This window comes from Microcaecilia unicolor, chromosome 5, assembly GCF_901765095.1.
Source record: "Microcaecilia unicolor chromosome 5, aMicUni1.1, whole genome shotgun sequence".
Lineage (NCBI taxonomy): Eukaryota > Metazoa > Chordata > Amphibia > Gymnophiona > Siphonopidae > Microcaecilia > Microcaecilia unicolor.
In genome coordinates this window covers 226,395,790-226,418,168 of record NC_044035.1, presented here as the reverse complement: position 1 = coordinate 226,418,168, position 22,379 = coordinate 226,395,790, and the positions used below count along the sequence as shown (strand labels likewise).

Sequence of the window (22,379 nt, the reverse complement as noted above, 5' to 3'; positions counted from 1 at the left end):
AGAATTTATAGTAGTGTTTCATTAAGGAAAACAGGTGCTTATGTGTAGTGGATAGATAAGCTTTTTTAGTATCTATTCTAGTTTATTAAACTAAGGGCCTTTTCACTAAAGCTTAGCATGTCAACAGAATTAGCACGCGCTAATGCTAAGATGTCCATTTTATATATATGGGCATCTTAGCATATGCTAATTCCATTAGCATGCACTAAGCTTTAGTAAAAGGGGCACTAAATTTGCTATACTGTAAATAAAATAGGATGCCCACACATCCATCAATACCTGCTGAAAAAGGTATAACTGTGTGCATGTACTCAATACATATACCAGTGTATTTTATAAAATATGTAAGCACATCACAACTCTACCTGTTTCACCCACACTATACCCCCAGAAACACCTAGACACAGATCCCATAAAAGTAGGTTCCCTCTTTCTGTGTTTCTACTTTTTACATATGCACTGCAGTTGCACAATTTTATAAAACACCTTTTCCACATGTAAAGCAGGCTTTACGCAAACATAAAACTTTATAAAACTGATTATGTATGCACATATTTACACCTTCTTCAGAGTGAATATAAATTTGTGCATGAAGATTTGTGCACTACTGGGACAGTTCTGGATGCCTATTTTATTAATGCACATAGGTACCAATATGGCCAACAAGGAGCCTAGTTGTGGCACTGTACAGACTAATCGATTTTTGGAGGCATAAGCTTTGCACGAGGATACAGAAGAACAAAAATCCTCACAGAAAAAATACCACAAGGAAAACAGCAAAGGTGACTCAATAAAATGATGATGCAGTATGTAGTCTAGAAGATTTATTGGTTAACAACAACGATTCTATGGTCAACAAAACAACTCAACACCGCCGTGTTTTGGCCCATCGGTTTGTCTCAGGAGTCTTCCTGTGTTGTGTAGATGAATGTGTGGATGATGCTTGTTGTATTTATTCTTCACTTATTCGCTAAAGAAATACTCAACCCTCGTAGAATCAGAAGCTACGAGGGTTGAGTATTTCTTCAGCAAGTAAGTGAAAAATATATACAACAACCATCATCCACACATTCATCTACACAACACAGGAAGACTCCTGAAGCAGGCCAATGGGCCGAAACACGGCTGTGTCGAGTCGTTGTGTTGACCATAGAATCGTTGTTGACCAATAAATCTTCTAGACTATATACAGCATCATCGTTTTATTGAGTCACCTTCGCTGTTTTCCTTGTGATAAGCTTTCCACAACCACAGTCCACTTTGTCAGATTCACCTATGTTGCCTTACCTTTTCCCCAACTTTAACGTAAGTGCCCTATAATACCATATTCATATATATAAATAATAAAAACCTTTATTTTGTACTACACACAGTATAGGATTCTGCTTCTGGCTCTTAGGGGTCCTTTTACTAAGGTGCTCTGAAAAATGGCCTGTGGTAGTGTAGGCACGGATTTTGGGCGCAAGCAGAATCATTTTTCAGCACACCTGTAAAAAAGGCCTTTTTAAAATTTTTGCCAAAAATGGACATGCGCCAAAATGAAAATTGCCACGCATTCATTTTGGTTCTGAGACCTTACCGCCAGCAACTGACCTAGTGGTAAAATCTCACATGGTAACAGGGCGATAATGACCTACAAACGCCAAATGCCACTTGGCGCACGTCCAATACGCGCGGCAGAAAATAAAAATTATTTTTCAGCCAAGCATATTGGACACATAGCAAAAATTAAATTACCACAAGAGCCACGCAGTAGAAGTGTGGTAACTCCATTTTGGCATGCGTTGGGCGCGCATACACGCTTGTGCGACTTAGTAAAAGGTCCCCTTAGTAATTCAGCTTCTTTTTGGTATCAATATCATATTCTGTGACTGGACGTTTGACTGACCTTTGTTTGCAATATAGTCTGTGGCCTATAACTAGTTGTCTTACCTGATTTGTTCTTGCATTCAATATCATAGCCTGTGATTGGGCTATTTCCATCAAAGCCCATGGTCCACCTGAGAGCTATACTACGAGCTCTTACCTCCCGAATTTCTATTTCAGGGGGGTCCGGGGGCTCTGGGAAGCAAACACACACATTCTGCATAAGACAGAAGTATACAATGCCTTTCTAGGAACATGTTATTCTAGCATCAAAGGTCCCAGTAGAGGTCCCATCTGTAACAGCAATATCTTCCCATCTGTTTAGAGAACTGAGTACAGTCTTTCCCCATGTGCCAGACCTAAATTTCTGCAGAGGCCTGTGTGGACACAGTACTAGACAGTGCTTTCTGTCTCCATTTTCCTCTCTTGAACTATTAATCTGCTGCAATAGTTTATCTTCTACTTTGACCCTGCATGTGTTCTCAGGTATATTCCTCTGACTGGCTAACCTCACATACTTTAATTGTAAACCACATTAGTGTTTTTCAAATAGTAGTATATCAGATGAGTAAACTAAACACATGGTTAAAACATGCCACAAAAACTCAGCCATCTTCTTTGAATACAAAGGGTGATATATTTCCCAAATCCTAAAATCAAAGGATATTTGAAATTTATATTATTTTAAATTCTTAACCTTGGATTTCCTTAGAGAAATCATTAAGAGAATTCTTGGGATCCTAGGATGATTGGTACATTAAGCTCTGTGTTTCCCCTGTAGACTGTATCCAATGTAGGTTGGAGAGTAGTGATCAGGACAAGTCGGAAGATGCCAAAGGTCTTGCTCAAATTTGTATGTTCTACACTGCATAAAGGCTTTTAAAATCTGAAATACTTAAAGAATTTATGTCATTCATTATGTGCACCTACTATGGGTTACAGTGAACTTGAGGTGCATTCCAAATGCACTGAGCTTGACAGACATGTTGCTTTCCTTACACATTACCAAACAAGCTTCTCTGGACTGCAAATTCTGATGCTTTCATTTCCTGGACATTTCTACCTACTCTCAATTTCTAAACTCTAGGGCAACCAAAATAAAAGAACTATCAAGATCCCCAAGGTTGTGTTGCCGGCCCAGGGCGCTGTGATGTTTAAAACAATGGTCACACTGCTGCCCAACTAATAATATAGTTGTACTTTAAGTAGAGCAATGAGGTCATGGACCATCTGGTCTAGGTATCCCCCCACTGTAGGAACTTAATAGTTTTGATTTCCCTAAGACCAGCAAGATAGCAGATCTCCAAGTAAGCAACGGAGAACAATCAGACCTGGCTCAGCTTGTCCATTTTGACATAGGGTTAAATGGCCACCCTAATACTCAGCCAAATTTACTGAAAAGGGAAGTGCTACCCATAGCCTTTATTTTTTATTAAATCATCATTATTCCACTACCCATGCAGCTAAGCTGTCAGACAAAAGTTGGGGAAGGAAACTCCCTAGCCTCCAAGGTGTGCAGGCCTGCACATCTGTATGACTGTGATTATGTGCATGTGTGTAACAATTTTATAACAAAGTACTTTTAAATGCACAAGAAAATGAGCACCTATGTGCGTTAAGTGCCATAAATGTTATTCTGTAAGGGCATGCATAAGTGGTATAGTTCTTTTATGGGTCAAACATGGGCAGTATATAGGTGTGCCTCCCAGTTATGAATGTCACTGATAGAATACTATAAGTTATACACACCCTTACCACATTTAGATGTATCCACTTACACCAAGACTAAATGTAAGATAAACCACAGATGCCATTATAGAATAGGTTCTTACCATGCAGCATCAAGGTATCTAAAAGGAGATGCCCACTTATAGAATTGCCCCACTAGGTATCTCTGGAATGAACTAAGGAATAAAAGAGACCTGCATTTGATTCATAACAATATTGGGACCTAAGGGAAAACTGTGTCTGTTGGAAGCTTACCAAGTCATGATTCAAAGCTGCAGTGCCCCCTCTCCCCCCTAGTGGCAGAACTGAATGAGCTTACTAAATTAAGCTGGGTGGTTGGCAGTGACACCACCTGCTCAGTCTCATCCTCTTCAGTCACATGTCAGAGGTACAGGCACCAGTTAACTACTGTTTCTACAGTCATCTTCCTCTGTAAACCACCACCAAGAAAGAGCAAAAGACATTTCAACTGTGCAACCTCTGTGCCAGCTCAGGCAAAGATAACAGTCAGACACTAACCCTCCTGCAGGTACACCCTCTGTGATGTTATCATGGACTATTATGTAAGGTTTCCCGAGAGGCAGGGATGAGGGGCTGGTGCTAACATAAAGTAATAATGATTTCTCGGGGGGGGGGGGGGGGGGATAGTAGGAAAATATCAGAATCAGAGTACTACTTGACCAGATATTATTTTCTCTCTTGGGGTCAGGTAAGTAACTGATAAACAAGGGAGAGAACCAACAGGAAAATATTTATAACAGTCAACAAGTTAATCAAACTCAGTTATGATTTTTTTCTTCTGAAAAAAGGACTAAAATACTTGTTTTCCCTGTTGTTTTTTGAAAGCCAAACACCAGTAATCTGCATTTACACTGCACAGGACCAGGTCTCCATTCTGCCAAATGGTGAAATTTAGCAATACCTGTTAATTTTCTCTCCCTGACTCATTCTGGACCAGTCCAGGCAAATGGGTTTATGCCTACCTGCCAGCATTTGGTTGCAGTTACATCATCACTGTCTGTAAGAGACTATTACTAGGAGACTCACCAGTAATTCCTCACAAAGCAAGCAACTGGAAACTTGAGAACTAAAAATATTTTTAAAAAATCACTCATCCCCCAAAGGAAATCATTTGAGAAGACTAATGCGAAGGAATAAACAGTCACCTGACACTTCCATCAACGGAGAGGGGAGAGAAAAGGCAGAATAAAACAAACACAACTCAGCTAAGCAACCTTAGATAGCAACATAGCAGATCTGTGCCAGAGTTCCCTGGATGGATCCTGGACTGGTCTAACAGGACTCGAGGAAAGTAAACTAACAGGTGAGGCTAAATTTCACCTTCCATATCTTTCCACTAGACCAGTTCAGACAATTGAGAAATATCCAAGCTTCATTAACAGTGAATGTGGGAGTCATCCAGGGCCACCTTAAGAACTTCAGCCCCAAAGGCAATCTGCTGCTATGTGGTAATGTCAAGAATGAAAAATTTTATAAAAGAATTTAAAGAGGAGCAGACTGTGGCTTTTATATATCCTCAGGTGAACAATGCAGGTTTCTGCTATAATGACAACTTGTTGAGTGTACCTAGAGTCCAACCAGAACTGCTTGCCTTTTCAACAAATAGGCCAAAGTAATGGACTCCTTCACCCACCGAACTATCGATGCTTTAGAAGCAGCTTTCTCCTTGTGAAGACTGCCAAAGAGAAGAAAGAAGTGATCAGATTTCTTGAAAGCATTAATTGAACAGATACCACAGAAGAATCACATTCATATCCAATTTGTGAAGAGTGACTCATCTCCATGGCAGGCAAAAAAATACTCTGGTTCACATAAATGGAGAAATCACTCTAGGTAAGAAGGCCGGAACTGTGCACAGTGCACAGCCACCCCTTCCTGAGAAAACATCAAATACAGGTCATGACACAACAAAGCTGGATCTCTGAAATTCATCAAAATTAATAAATATCAACCAAGAAGACAGCAATGACAGACAGATTTTTAATTGAGACATGATGCAATGGCTCAAAGGGGGAACCCACCAAAGCATTTAACACTAAGGAGCTGCAACAGAGGACATATCCTATTGATACTACACATAAAATGGATGACACCTGGATAGGCATTCACTGAAGTGCAGTGTATCCGACCCCAGAAACATGAAATAGTGGCAACATCTTCAATGAATTTAGGGCTAATCCTTTTTTTCAAGCCCCATCTGAAGAAAGGCAAGGGTGAAAGAAATATCTGCCTTCAAAGGCAACATTATCTACAAGCTGCTTCAAACACACCAGGGAGGTGGAACACTTATGGGCTTTTAGAAGGGTAGAGATCAATGATAGTGAATAGCCCCTATAAACTGTGTCCTTTCAAGAGCCATGTTATAAAATAGAATCCAGTGAGATCCTCCTACTGAAGCGGGCCTTGCCTCAGCAGATCCAGGAAAAGCAAAAAATAAAAAGGACTCGCCATGGTAAGCCTCACCAGATCTCGATACCAAGGGTACTGGGGCCAACCTGGGACTGCTAGGACTATCAGAGATGGAAGGTTTTATATATTCATGAATATCCTGCCTATCAGCAGCCAAAGGGGAAATACAAAGAGCAAGCTGTCTACTGACCAAGGCTGAATTTGTGCATTGAGGCTCAGAGACCTGACCTTCTGACTGCTGAAGAACAAGTAGAACGGGTTCTGACAAGTGGCATGAAGTCTACGATTACTGTAAGTCCAGTGACCTTCCAGATAACTCTTGTTCATTGGGGTCCAGCAAATTCTGGCTGGGAAAATCTGCCCAGATACTTTTTACTTCTGCAAAGTGGGCTACCTGCAGACTACAACTACTACTACAACTTATCATGTCTACAGCACTTCTAGATTCCTTTCTGACCAGTTCATTAATGAGTCCTGAGACACTAATGCTCTGTGGGTTCCTCCCTGCTTTGATGTAAGCCATTGTGATGGCATTGTTAGCTGCCTTGCCTCCGAGTATAGGAAGGTACCAGTTGAAAGCTAATCTGACAGCTCTCATCTCAAGCTTCTTGATAGACTACTGGCCTCCCCAAAGGACCACAGACCCTGAGCTACCTGCCCCAACAGTGAGCTCTCCAACCCTGCAGACTCACATTGGTCATAAGCACTATCCAGTCAGCGGCTCCAGCTCCATTCCTTCGAAAGATTTGTGGTGTACAACCACACCCTTGCGTGATCTGTCAATAGAAGTCAGATTTAAAAATCCTAGGTTTGGACAGACCATTAAGATAGCAATGCTCTCTGCAGTAGACACATGTGACAGCCTTAGCACAAGGAACCAACTCCAAGATGGACACCATGAAGCCTAGCACCAGGAGATGGAGCTCTTCACAACAGAAGGTAATGGGCCTAGGATTGAAGCTTGCCTATTCTAGGTCAGAAAGACCCATCCCTGTTGAGTGTTGAAACAGGCCCCTAGATACTCCAGCAACTGGGAGGTTATCAGATTGCTCTTCCTTTAGTTTACCACCCACCCTAGGCGCTCAAAAAACTTCATGACTCTGTTGCAAAGCATATCGCCTGCCTTGACTTGGCCTGGATCAGTCAGTTGTCCACATAGGGATGCACAAAAATTCCTTCTCTTTAAAGGAAGGACATAATCCTCACCATCACTGTCCAAGGGGCAGTGACCTGTCTGAAAGAAGGGGTCCAGAACTAGAAATGCCTAGCCAAGATACAGAACTGAAGATACTTCTAGTTCTCCTGGCAGATAGGGCTGTGAAAGTGGACTTGTGAAAGATCTCACGATGAGAGGAATTTCCTCTTTCCTGACCACCACAATCAATGACTCGAAAGTCTCCATGAGAAAATGATGGTTGACCATCTTCAGGTCCAAAATGGGTCAAAATGAGCCATCCTTCTTCAGGGCCATAAAATATACTGAGTAACAGCCAGTCCTTGTTGCTTCATGGGTCTGGAACAATGGCCTTTAAGACTAGATGCCTGCCAAGAGTGTACTGGATTACAGCCATTTTGAGCATACATGGAGAAATCATAAAGGTGTCAGGCACAGGGAGACCAACTCAAGTGAATAACCACTGTGAATTATCTCCAGGATCCACTGGTCCAAGATGACATGGATCCAAACTGAAAAGTGTGCATAGAAAACAGCTTCCCTGAATGAAAATATCTAGTGTCTCTAAACTTAGCCTCTGAATCCCTGTACAGCCAAATGAGGATGATCATTCATTAACTTCTGCATCTTTGATTCTCCCAAATCCTTGACAAACTTCTCCAGCTTGCCTCTGAATAGATGACAGCCCTTAAAGGAATATATGCTAAGATACATCTTTGATGCAGTGTTTGCTGCCCTATACTGAAGCCATGATAGATGACGGGCCATCACCAAAGAAGCTACAAAACTGGATGAAAGATAGATCAAATCATACATAGCATCAGTCAGAAAGGTAGTTCCCAATTCCAAAAATGAAGTTGCTGATTCCAGCATAATAGTGCATAAGCAATCTAATCTCCATAAACCACATACGCAGTATAATCTCCACTTAAGTGGCCCAAAGCGAGAAGGAGATGGCCTGTTTCAGAAGGCCTCTCAATCTATCTGTCCTTCGAATCACTTAGAATCCATGAGAATGGTAGTCCTGCAAGCTATCACCGCCATAAGGGCACTGACCTTGGGCACCTGGAAAAGATCATCCATGTCTGGCAAAGGTAATGAAAAAGAGCCTACCAAGAGCTTTTGAGTTCTTGATCCTGACCTTTGGAGACTCCCATTCAGATAGAATCATGTTTCTCAGTGCCTTGTGGTACAAGAAAACCTTGGATGGCTTATGAATTTCTTTTAAAATTGGATATTCATCTACCAGCATTGAATATTTCAAATTATAACATTTCTATGGAAAATAAATGCATAATTCCAATAGGTGAATACTCCACTAAATCTGAGATTCTCAAATGAACTAACCAACATATTATATTCAAATATAAATATTATAGCATGATAGGCACTCAGTTCCTGCATTTCTCCCACTAAGGATAAACAGACAAAATACCATCACTGCACCGTGAGCCTCATTGATTTTGGTGCCCTCCCTATATGGTAGATTTCAAAACAGAGAATGTTAAAAGAGTATGATTCAAGAGAATGGAAGCAATATAATGGGTATTAACAAATTTTATTTATTGTAGTCTTATCTCCTGATGACACATTTTGGCAAAACAGACCCATGTCAAGCAAGACTTTGCAGATTTTGAAGAGCTGATATGGCCAAATGGATATCATGTTATATATATTTAATGGATTTACATTTATCACTATAATATTTGGGGAGTGACACCTGTTGAATTTGTGAACTTCAATTTATTTTCTGCTGTCGTGAGCAAATTGTGAACAGATAAGTGAATAGTTGTTCTATCCTTTGAACTGCTAAATAATGAGGCTTACAGTGCAATGATGGTATTTTGATTGTTTATTCCTGCTCTACCCGATTCCTGTACATGGGAGACTGCGAGATCTGACCACCTGAAAATATCAACCCTATGAGCTCTGCTTCTCCATCACACTCAGGGCATGCCCAGACTCTGGTGATGTGGGACTGCTTATCACTGCAGCACTAACTGCACTCAGAAGCAGCTGACATTCTATTTCAGCATTTTATTGAAAATTGAGCAAGTAACAAAACAGCAACATAAAGGCATGTACAACGAACAACAATATGGACTAGCAGGTATGGTACAGACATGCATTATACAACACTCACGGATTCTCACATTTTGTGATAGGATTGCTTCGATTTAATCGTTCAGCCTTCACTGCATCACATTTAGCCACATGACAAATCATATTCCACCAAACATTAGAACTCTCTTTCCAAATGTGCAAGATGAAGGGCCACAGAAATGTAGGGTGAAAATAAAAATTTGAAAAAAGAATGGGTTAATAAATCAAAATGTTTTTGTTCAGGTTTTGCTAATGTCTGCGGCAAACCTAAGGATTGCCATATATGCATGCTTAAATTGCATTGCTTCATTTAATTAAAAAAGTAGTACTGAGCTTCTCCTATACTCTCTACCAATAAAATCCCAACAAAGAACAATAATAAAGCATATGGGAGAACATACTCCACTCCTGCTGGCAAAACCAACAGCAGATGCAACAACTTAGCAACTTTACAAAGCATCCAAAGTGTTACAGATGCTGACAGCGATGCGCGAGTTGATTTGCACCAGAGTCAATTCCAAGCCTTAACACCGAGCTCCTTCTTCATTCCTTTTCCCAGACTTTTTCTGTACCAACATAAGGCCTAACATGTCCAAAATGAAGCAGCTTGTACAAATATTGGGGCAACTCCAGATAATGCTTACAACTTTTACAGGTGAATATAATCTCCATGGTATGTAGCACCATGTATGCAATGTGTCAGCTGCATCCACTGAAAGTAGAAACTAGGATGCAAGTTATATCGTGCTTGCAACTCTGGGAAAGACTTTAACGCTATACGTCATTTAAAAGTTGTTCCAATGTCCAGATGCCTTTGTGTAACTAAGATGGCCAATTCAAACATCTCTCTTGGATTTTGAAAGTTCACATTATATCAGAGAGGCATAGGCTTAGATTTCCCCCAAGGAATATCTAACTTCCCATCCAGTAACTGAAGCACCCTGTGGGCCCCTTTTACTAAGCTGTGGCAAAAGGAGGCCTCCGTTGACGTTGGCGCTTGTTTTTGACATGCACCGAGGCCTCCTTTTACAATAGCGGGTAAAAGGTAGGTCTTTCTTTTTCAGGAAATGGCTGTGCGGCAAGTGAAGCACTTGCCATGCAGCCATTTCGGTGTGGGGGGAGCTCTTACCACCAGCCGCTGAGGAGGTGGTAAGGGCTCCTGCGCTAACCTGGCGGTAACTGGGTAGCATGCGGCACTGCCCAATTACCACCGGGTACACACCATGAGCCCGCGTTGGGCTTACCACCGCTTTGTAAAAGGGGCTCTATCTTAGGCCTGGATGACTAGATGAGATTGTAAGTCTAAGAATATGAACATACTGGTTAACAACTCTAAAGACAAAATCTCTGGTCTAATTACACTCGATATCAATTCAAGCGGGGAGATCAGAAATAGTCCAAGTTTGCAACCACTAAATTAAAAATCTGAACAGGAATGGGGATTCCCATGGGGATGGAAGAAGTTGCCGTGGGATTCCCATGGGAATGTAGTCAAAATCTCTGGTGACTCCAGAATGAGACTTGGAATGCCCTTAGAGGCAGCTGGAACACCAGACTAAGGCTTGGAACACTCATTGGTTGAATAGTGTATACCAACCAAAAAAATCATAGGAGGCTGTTGGGGTAGGGAAGAAACAGAGGGCTGCGAGCAAGTAAATAATAGCATTGACTCCTGCGGGTACAGGTGGGGATGAAGGTCATTAATTGTGGGGATGGAATGGATCTTAGCGGGTATGGGTGGGTATGGGTTAGATTCCAGTTGGAATGGGTGAAATTTCAGTCCCCATGTAACTCTCTACACTGAACACCTTGACTCAAATGAAAACTTATACGATAAGAGCGAAAACATAGGAATTTAACTCCCTTGTGCACTTTTTCAGCTTGCAATTTAAGTAAGGCAATGTGCAGGGTCTTGGTTTTCCACAGAAAGGCAACCAAAAGGCCCTCACCTGCTTATAAAATGAAGGCAAAAAGGCTATAGGCACCGTAATCAATACATAGTTGATCTTGAGAGTTAAATCCATTTTGACAGTCTCTGTGTGTCTCCACCAGGACAAATAAAGTGGCGATCTGGACCTAATGAGGTATTGTACCACTTGTGTAATCCTCTGTTCATTCTGCAGGACACTATCTACAAGAGTGAGGTTACAGCATGTCTCAAGACATGTGATGCCACCTGGCGCACAATGTAGCACAAATTTATGAGCCTCTGGGCCTTGATCTGGACAGTTAAGAGTTAACACCTCTGTCTTGCCTGTTAGCATGTCAATAATACCTGAGGAATTGATGCCACCATTGTGTAGAGCAAAACATCATCTGTATATGCAGGTACATTGTGCTCATAGGGGCTAACAGGAATCCTTTGAATCCCTGGCTCTGATCTTATTGAACTAGTTAGGAGCTCTAACACCAGGTTAAACAGAAGAGTGGGGGAAGGGGATAGGGGGCATCCCTGCTGCATCCCATGAGCCAAAGAGAACATATATGAAAGAAGACCATTAGTAGCAACTATACAGAGAACATTAACCATCTGCACAAAGCAGCTCCAAAGCCAAACCACCATATGACTTGAAAAAGATATCCCCATTCCACTCTATCAAAAGTCTTCTCCACATCCAAGGAAATGGCCACTAAAGTAATCTGACCTGTGCAACATACTGATTGATACTGCAGAGCATTTTACCATTGTCAGTGATGTTCCAACCAGCTACAAGCTCAGTCTGATCTTTAGATATGGTTCAGCCTAAAACGCTCTGAAATCCGATCAAAGAAGACTCTGGAGTCAACACTGATAAGAGATCTGAATGTAATGAGGGTCTTTATCTGGCTTCTCGAGAACCATAATAGCAGTCTCAGTGAAGGTCCCAACTACCTCCCCAGAGGACTGAAAGGCCTGATAAAATCCCAACAATCTAGGAGACTAGAAAGTAGGAAAGGCCCGATAAAACTCTACAGAAAGCCCATTGGACCCCATTTCTGTAAAGCCAGGCCCTTGATAGCCTTCACAACTTCCTGCAACAAAATTGGATTATCTAAACTTTCTCTTTCTGTTGGAGACAGCTGCTTTTGCTCTAACCAGTCATTACCCACTTCTACCCCAGTTGTGATTATATTCATGCACCCCTCTGACATCACTTGCAACTTTATTTATATTAGTCCCCTTGTTTTCTAACTCCTATTGCTCTATAGTATGTATTCCTTATGCTATCTATTAAGATATTTTACTGTGTATTGTTTTGACAGTGTAAATAGCTTACTATGCCATAATATGTATTACGATATTAACATTGTTATTGCTGTAATTGTCTGTTGTCTATGTTCAACTTATTCTTGCTGCACACTGCCTTGGGTGAATTTTTTTCAAAAAGGCAGTGAATAAATCCAAATAAATAATGTGACCTCAGTTATGTAGAATTGTTGATGGACAAGGAGAAATTCTTTATCAATAGCCTGAGGCAATAATTTGTCAACTGAGCCCATTATGGATATAACTTTAGCTCTGTTCTTCCTATTTTTCAAATATTGAACCAAGAGATGATCACTTTTATTGGAACTGAAATAGTATCTGGCCTTGTGGCATTGAACCGTACTTTCGTGAAGATCTTGTACTATGGAGATTTTGCTCCCCTTGTACAACAATGGGGCCTGCTGCTTGGTCTTATCCCAAAAAGGGTTTTTTGTACTGTGTCAATTAAGGGCTGTTAAACATTATTCTCATTTCACGTCTTACTTATAGTAATATGATGTATACTGGTACAGCAAAATTAGTGTTAAGCGTCTGCAAATGTTACAGAATACAGCTTTGAGAATTCTTGGCAATCTTCGCAAATATGATCATGTAACTCCTTTGTTTATAACATATAATTGGTTGCCAGTTCGATATCGTGTTTCATTTAAAATCTTAACACTGGAACATAAGGCTTATTATGCTCCATCTTATTTGTGCAGTTTAGCTATCCCATATACTCCAACAAGGACATTAAGATCTTTTCAGGATTATAGGATGGCGATTCTACATATTTCTGAAGCCTGTTGGGAGTCTACTCGTTCAAGCGCTTTCTTTTGGCTTGGTCCTGTGTTGTGGAATAATCTTCCTAAATTGATTCATCAGGAAGTGAATTTTAAGAAATTGAGGACTTTATTGAAAACTCTTTTTTTTTTTTTTACAATAACATTTGAAATTTCTCACTGAAATGAAAAAAAATATATTGTTGAGTCTGTGAGATATGATATCAATATATTACAAGTAATTCATTTTTTTTCTTCTTTTAAAAAGGATGAATGATTCTTCAGTATGGATGAATTAGGTCTTTTCTTTGTGATATATGGAGTTCTTTTCTATTTATGTTTTATATTGTATTTATATTTTATTGTAAACTGCTGTGATCTGTTAAGGCTGGGCGGTATATCAAAGTTTAATAAACTAAACTAAATTTGTGCCACATGAGGATACCACAAGACTTTCACCACTATAGGCCAAGAGTATCTGGTGCCCTAGACCAGTCAAGCAGACATACTCTCTTTTGATTTCAAAAGGTTTTTCAAATAGTATCCCAAGGAGCTTAGGCACAAAGCACTCAGTGAAAGCAATAGCATCCATGCACATGGACCCACTCAGGGACCCCCAATAGATAGAAATTATTGAACTGGGTATGGTTGTTCAAGTCTTCAAGATCCTTTTCCTGCATGTTGATGCAACCTACTTCAGTTGAGACCAGCCTAACTCATTTTCCACAACAGTGGTGCACTTTGTGCTACTACTTGGGCAATAGAGGCTGCCAGCTTTTTCTTAAGGTGCAAGGTCCACTTTCATTTCATTGGTAGTGTCTTGGGTGTCCTTGATCAAAACTTTCAGCGAGAGTGTCTCTGCCAGAGTCCTCACTAAGGTGGATTCCTCCTATTTGGATCCAGCTACTATTTTCTGTGGGGAGGTCAGCTCGAGTTTGGAACATTTGGCAGCAGAACCTGCTGAAGAAGACATGCCAGTCTCCAGTTTAGGTATCACCAAATGGCTGGGGGTCCTGAAATACCCAGATCTAGGGTTGAAATTCACATTAAAACAGAGCTGATGAGCACAGCAACCATCCAGGCTGTTCACCTCAAAGGCCTAATGTCCCCCTCCCCTACACAGTCGAAACCCGGGAGAGAATGGGAGCACTGCAAAAAATCTCAGGCCTGGCCCAGGGAAAATATCACCTCAGTAGCTCCACCACAGGAAACAGATCCCTGACAACTACCCTGGGAAGCATTGTAAGTGTTCTACCAAGGAAGACAGTCTGGAGACTAGTGCCCTGAGAGCCCTTGATCACAGGAGACAGCTCTCAAACCACTGCCCTGGTAGTAGGACCAGGGACTGCTAAAATCTGTAGACCCAAGATAGAAACAGGGAGTTCAATCATGCTTCACCAGTACGGCATGTGCCAGCTTCTGCTGGAGATAGAGAATACTAGCAAATCTCCTGTTAACATGACCTCTTATAGGATGTGATGATGTCAATGCAAAGCTATGTTCTCTGTCTCTATCTACTGGCAGGGAGGCATAAACCCATAGGTCTTGGCTGGTTTAGTGAGACAATAAGTAAAAAGGATTTATTTCCTTTTATACAGGATCTCCCAGCAACATAAACAAACCACCCATATCAGAAAAGTATTGCATTTCCTTTTACCACACAAATTAGCCAGATCTCCAGATTCTTTTAGAGTAAATTCCTCTCAACTCTTTTATTCTTCAGATGACCTTTCCTATTTTTTCCTCAGGAGCGGACAGTACAATACAAATGAACTATTGGAACATAACAACCCAGGTAAGTACAGTTTTCCTTTGAATACATGTGAAGTCCTGAAACTTCCCTATACTTGGGGGTACTAAGTACCGGCACCTTTTCCACTGTCTGCTAAAATTGACCCATGGACCCCAAGTTTTAATGAAAGAGCTCAGGCTCTACACACCAATTCTGACTTGTCATAGATTCTGTGACTGGTTGCTGGGGGCCTGGCTGTTGTGGGGTGGGTCCCTCAGTGATCACCCCACCCCTGAAGAGTGGCCTGGCATTTCAGTACCAGCACCTTTTCCACTAGAAAAAACGTACTGACCCTACCAAAAAGTTCTAACTGAGTTCAATAAAGTGAAACATTCCCCTGAAATGTGTCTTTGTAGGGAGAGATCTCATTGGTGGACACCTTGAATGACGAATTAGCATTTTACAATGTTGGGCTCTGCTCCTATGACGACATGCTCAGCTCTCATACTGTGGGCTACAATGCCCTCTTGTACCTCAACACACTTAACTCTAATTAGGAAAAAGTTATAGTAGTCCATTAACAAGCATTCCCTTCAGAAGGTGTTTCACTTTCTTCTGTTTAGCTCCTTCTCTTTGGAATGCTCTACCACTTTCTCTGAAATCAGAGCTTTCTTTTCCCCGTTTCCGTGCTCTTTTGAAAGCTCACTTGTTTTCTCAGGCTTTTCCCTAATCTACTCATTTTTGTCTCTACTGGGCCTTCTCCTATGACTAAGCAGCTCAATACAGCTCCTAGCTGCTTTTATGGTTCAACTATTTTTATTGATGGCATATCATAAATAGCCACATAAGCATGATAAAGTGACAAAGAATTCAACTCAACAAATATGAAATGTGCTGAAAACGTAGAGAAGAATCCATCATCAAACTTTCCATAAGATACATTAATGTCCCAACTCCAGTTCCCCCCCACCCCCCCAAGAGCGGGAAAAAACATTCAGAGGTAAGGTGCATGTGGCATGAGGTCTCCAATCAAACAAATCAAAACAAAACTGGGGTCTCTCACTGTGTACTACAAAGGAACACCTAGTCAAGAAGAATTTAGAATTAAGCTCCTGGCCCTATGCGGAAAGGACCAAATGTACACATCCCACACTGAAAAAAATAATTTCAAACGCTTTGGAGAGCATTTAGCATGCTGTCGTTCCAAAAGCATCAATGCATGCATACGATTTCTCCAGGCCCAGAAAGAAGGGACTTCTTGTCTTCCTCCCCAACCCACACACCAAGAATAATTCGCTTACCCATGATCCCTCCTAGCTGCTTTTTATTCCTTGCAAAATTTCTGGGAAATTTCTGCCCAGCAACTCCTCATCCTTAAGCGTCCTCTTTTTCTTTCTTAAAAACAAGGTCTGCATATGCTTCCTCTTTTTCTTTCTTAAGAACAAGGTCTCTATATGGCTAAGCAAAACCAAACTTCTTTTTCTCAGTCCTGTGCCTTCTATTCCCCAAAAGAGCCCTCTTATCAGATTGCTCTTCTCCCTTTAGGTCTTTGCCTACTCTCTGGTGCTTTTCACTGCTGTGGAAGTCATCTGACTCCTTTTTGGGCTACTGCCCCACTGAGGTCCTCTCTTCCTACAGTGGAGAAGACTTTACCCATGGCTTCCACTGTCATCATCTCTCCATGGCACTGAGTATTCTATAACTCCTCCCAGGCTGCTTTCTCCCTGTCACTGCATGTAGGCCTGTCCCTCATTCTTGCCACTACCTGGCTCTTCTCTCTTGTGGCCATGCAGCATTCTCTGCCTCTCTTTTTTCCTCCCACTACAGCCAGTTGGTCCACATTTAGGTTTATAGGACTATGACTACTGCCACTGGACAGCTGGGATCTAGCCCTCCTTTCTTATTAGAGCAAAACTATCCAAGTTGCCTCTTCTCTGTTGCGTCACTGCTCATCCTGGCTACTTCCAGACACCAACCCTCCTCCCTCCAGGTAAAAAGATAAATTCTTTTTCAATAACCGTAATACATTACCTGAGATCAAATTCTTACTTCTTTGGCTCACTTTTTAAGCATGGAACAGAGAAATATGTTTGCATTCCACCACCTTCAGCCTTCTGTTGGTGAAAATGGGTGATTGTTGCTCCCTTTAGGCACAGCATCAAGAAACTCAGACCACAAGGAAGGATGAAGGCTAAGTGGCTATCCTCTGACTACAGGAGCTAAGAGAGTAATATGCCTAACCCTTATTTATATCACTGGCAAGATATCATCTTGAGCACTGAGCTCTGTTCTGGTGACTGTACTTTACAAAAATATTGAGACAATTGCAGCAGGTCATGGAAGGCTACTGAAAGAGTGCAGGGCCTGCAGCAGAAACCATACAGACAGGCTTAAGAATTATAAAATGTAATCACTGGAGGAAAGAAGGAAAAGTGAAATATGACAGATATATTTAGCTAGCTTCAGCGCAGTACAGTACAGAATGGTGAAAAACTGCCATAGAAAATGAAGTTCAAGGCCAAGGCGTCATGATATCATGACAAGAGGGAGACTCAACAGATGACATGATAGATGCTTGGAATAACCTACTAGCAGAGGTGATGGCAACCAAAACTTTAAAAAAATGCAAGCCTGCTTACAGAAGACATAGTGGGCAGTGGAAAGAGAAAGAACAGGAGATGGCTTGAGATTAAATAGATCTCAGTAGACAATGGTGACTGGGTAAACTGTAGGGGTCAGGAAGATCTTTTCTGCTGATGGTTACTGTAAGACTATCTACATGTTTCAGGAGCTCTAGTAGCCCTTGAGCTGGTGGTCCACCTCTTTTTGCTTGTGGAGCACAATGTCATCCCAATACAGATCAGTCTTTTCTTAACCTTAAAATGCAATAATTGCCATCACTGCAAAAATGCTAGAGTGCAATTTAGAAGCACAGAATGCTCTTTAGAGCCAGGCAGGACTTACAAGCTACACTGCTAAGTTGGAATTTACAGGGGTGTTACCCTCCTTTCCTACCTTGCACAGTGAGTTGAATTATTCCCCGATCCTCTCCAAAAGAATTAATAGCATGGCATGAGAAGAAGCCTGAGTCCTCTCGAACAGTTGGCAAAATCTGCACAGGAGAAATTGGAGCGTAACGGTCAGCACATTTCATTACTGGGATGCATGGGTAAGTCACTTCCATCCCTGGTAGGAAGAAGACAGTCTAAAACTCATGGTAACAGTTGTAGACTTCTTCTTGAGAACCCTAATGAGCTGCTGGCTTTAGTAGGAAATGGGGTGGCCAACTCTCTGCTAGGGAACATTGACACCATTAAAACCCAAGAAGACAACAAATTAAATTAGATTAGAGCTCAGTGATTTGAAGATATACTGCTTGTGAGGGAGGGGTGGGAGGAGAAATGAAGTTTCAGCAGTATTTCAAGTTAAAATACACTCCATACTTTCTAGACAGTTAGAAGTTCCCTATTAGGAAATAGCATCTTTCCACAAAAGTAAAGAATTACAAGTCTCTAGATCTGCCATGATAGTGCTTACTCTTTCAAGTTCTGCATTGCTCGGTTCCAGTTCCTTTCATCCATCGCTGTAACAAATATGTCTGTATTCACAGCTTCTACTTGGGAACCATTAATCACAAAAACAGAAACCTTTTCCCCTCCAGAATACATAAACTCATCCATCTCTTACCTGCAAGGTGGAGATCACCTCATCTCCCACCTCTTTCGTGGACACCTGGTAGCGAGACATTTCAGGAAAATTAATCATGCGCTCCTCCTTCTCCCAGCGCACTATGATGGGTTTCTCTCCATGGGCGGTGCAGCTCATCTCCTTCTTCTGACCTTGGGTTGCCAAGGTGGTGTTGGGGTAGGATGTAATCATAGCAGGGACTAAAATTTTAAAAACAGCAACCATACAAGTGTTAAGTGAGGTACAGACTACGTACATCCATGGGATACATCACATAAGAGCAATGCCATCAATATTTTTAAACCTTCTTTCATGTAAACACTGAAACATGAAGGCGTTTAAATACTTACAAGAGATAATCTCCTACTTCAGGAGTGGGCAAACTACACCTGCGAGCCACACCTGACACACCAGTGCCAAAATTTTGGCCACAAATAGCTCTAGTTGATCGAGACATTATAGGCAGCGAATGATACATACCTGTAGCAGGTGTTCTCCAAGTACAGCAGGCTGATTGTTCTCACGACTGGGTGACGTCCACGGCAGCCCCCTCCAACCGGAAAAAAGTCTTGCGGGAGGTCCCGCTCACGGGCCACGCCCACCGCGCATGCGTGGCTGTCTTCCCGCCTGTGCACGACCGCTCCCGCTCAGTTAAGTAAAAAGCAAAGGAATAAGAAATAACAACTCCAAAGGGGAGGAGGGAGGGTAGGTGAGAACAATCAGCCTGCTGTCCTCAGAGAACACCTGCTACAGGTATGTATCATTCGCTTTCTCCGAGGACAAGCAGGCTGCTTGTTCTCACGACTAGGGTATCCCTAGCTCCCAGGCTCACTCAAAACAACAAAGAGCTTCAATTGGGCCTCGCAACGGTGAGGACATAACAGAAATTGACCTACGAAGAACAACTAACTGAGAGTGCAGCCTGAACAGAATAAAACTGGGCCTAGGGGGGTGGAGTTGGATTCTAAACCTCGAACAGATTCTGCAGCACCGACTGTCGCGTCGGGTATCCTGCTGGAGGCAGTAATGAGATGTGAATGTGTGGACTGAAGACTACATCGCAGCCTTGCAAATCTCTTTAACAGTGGCTGACTTCAAGTGGGCCACTGACGCCGCCATGGCTCTAACACTGTGAGCCGTGACATGACCCTCCAGATTCAGCCCAGCCTGGGCGTAAGTGAAGGAAATGCAATCTGCTAGCCAATTGGAGATGGTGTGTTTCCCGACAGCGACCCCCTTCCTATTGGGGGTCAAAAGAAACAAACAATTGGGCGGACTGTCTGTGTGGGCTTGTCCGCTCCAAGTAGAAGGCCAATGCTCTTTTGCAGTCCAATGTGTGCAACTGACGTTCAGCAGGGCGGGTATGTGGACAGGGAAAGAATGTTGGCAAGACAATTGACTGGTTCAGATGGAATTCCTCCTCCTACTACTACTATTTAACATTTCTAAAGCGCTACCAGGGTTATGCAGCGCTGTACAATCTAACAAAGAAGGAAAGTCCCTGCTCAAAGGAGCTTACAATCTAAAGGACAAAAAAGTGCAGTCAATCAAATTGGGGGCAGTCTAGATTTCCTGGATAGAGGTACAATGGTTAGGTGCCGAAAGCGACATTGAAGAGGTGGGCTTTGAGCAAGGATTTGAAGATGGGCAGGGAGGGGGCTTGGCGTATGGGCTCAGGGAGTTTATTCCAAGCATAGGGTGAGGCGAGGCAGAAAGGGCGGAGTATGGAGTTGGCAGTGGTGGAGAAGGGTACTGAGAGGAGGGATTTGTCCTGTGAGCGGAGGTTACAGGTAGGAGCATAAGGGGAGATGAGGGTACAGAGGTAATGAGGGGCTGCAGATTGAGTGCATTTGTAGGTTAGTAGGAGAAGCTTGAACTGTATGCGGTACCTGATCGGAAACCAGTGAAGTGACTTGAGGAGAGGGGTGATATGAGCATATCGGTCTAGGCGGAAGATAAGATGGGCAGCAGAGTTCTGAAGGGGGGATAGATGGTTAAGTGGGAGGCCAGTGAGGAGTAGGTTGCAGTAGTCAAGGCGAGAGGTGATGAGAGAGTGGATGAGAGTTCGGGTGGTGTGCTCGGAGAGGAAGGGGCGAATTTTGCTGATGTTATAGAGAAAGAAGCGACAGGTCTTGGCTGTCTGCTGGATATGGGCAGAGAAGGAGACGGAGGAGTCGAAGATTACTCGGAGGTTGCGGGTAGATGAGACGGGGAGGATGAGGGTGTTGTCAACTGAAATAGAAAGTGGAGGGAGAGGAGAAGTGGGTTTGGGTGGAAAGACAATGAGCTCGGTCTTGGCGGTTGGACATCCAGGCAGCAATGTCGGATAAGCAGGCTGATACTTTGGCCTGGGTTTCCGCAGTGATTTCTGGTGTGGAGAGGTAAAGCTGGGTGTCGTCAGCATAAAGATGGTATTGAAAACCATGAGATGCGATCAGCGAGCCCAGGGAAGAGGTGTAGATTGAAAAAAGAAGGGGTCCAAAGACAGATCCCTGAGCAACAGAGAGAGGGATGGGGGTGGAGAAAGATCCATGAGAATATACTCTGAAGGTACGGTGGGAGAGATAAGAGGAGAACCAGGAGAGGACAGAGCCCTGGAACCCAAATGAGGATAGTGCAGCAAGAAGTAAATTATGATTGACAGTGTCAAAAGCGGTGGATAGGTCAAGGAGGATGAGGATGGTGTAGTGACCTTTGGATTTGGCAAGGAACAGGTCATTACAGACTTTAGTGACTGCCGTTTCTGTCGAGTTTAGAGGGTGAAAACCAGATTGAAGCGGATTGAGGATGGCATGAAAGGAGAGAAAATCAAGGCAGCGGCTGTGAACGGCGTGTTCAAGTATCTTGGAGAGGAAGGGTAGGAGGGAGATGGGGCGGTAGTTGGAAGGACAGGTAGGGTTTAGTGAAGGTTTTTTGAGAAGTGGTGTGACTACAGCATGCTTAAAGGTGTCAGGGACAGTTGCAGTGGAGAGGTTGAGGATATGACAGATGGGGGGGGGGGGGGTGACAGTAGGAGAGATGGTGTTTAGTAAGTAAGTGGGGATGGGATCAGAGGAACAGGTGGTGCATTTCGAGGAGGAAAGAAGGTGGGCAGTTTCCTCCTCGGTGATATCAGGAAAAGAGGAGAAGGAGGCCTGGGTTGGTTGGTTGAGGGAGTGGGTTAAAGGGTGAAGAGGAGGAGGTGGCTTGGTAGTGAATTCGAGGTTGATCTTTTGCACCTTGCCAGAAGATCAACCACCTTTCTGCACCAACTTTGGCAGGAACATAGGGTGAGTGCGGAGGACTACTCTGTTATGATGAAATTTGGTGTAGGGAGCATGAGCTACTAAGGCTTGAAGCTCACTGACCCTCCGAGCTGAAGTGACTGCCACCAAGAAAATGACCTTCCAAGTCAAGTACTCCAGATGGCAAGAAGCCAGTGGCTCAAAAGGAGGTTTCATCAGCTGGGTGAGAACGACGTTGAGATCCCATGACACTGTTGGAGGTTTGACAGAGGGCTTTGACAAAAGCAAACCTCTCATGAACTGAACTACCAAAGGCTGTCCAGAGATAGGCTTACCCTCTACATGATAATGGTAAGCACTAATCGCACTAAGATGGTTCCTTACGGAGTTGGTTTTGAGGCCAGACTCCGATATGTAGAAGGTATTC

General features: G+C 42.7%; 1 protein-coding gene across 1 annotated transcript in view; it reads right to left on the bottom strand.

The window, feature by feature from the left end:
* DSCAM (DS cell adhesion molecule) overlaps nucleotides 1-22,379 on the bottom strand; it is a 999,367-nt gene that overhangs the window by 437,585 nt on the left and 539,403 nt on the right. The window contains 3 exon segments of the mRNA XM_030205023.1: nucleotides 1,933-2,061; nucleotides 18,057-18,153; nucleotides 18,729-18,928. Of these exon segments, the coding sequence (XP_030060883.1) occupies nucleotides 1,933-2,061; nucleotides 18,057-18,153; nucleotides 18,729-18,928 (426 nt within the window).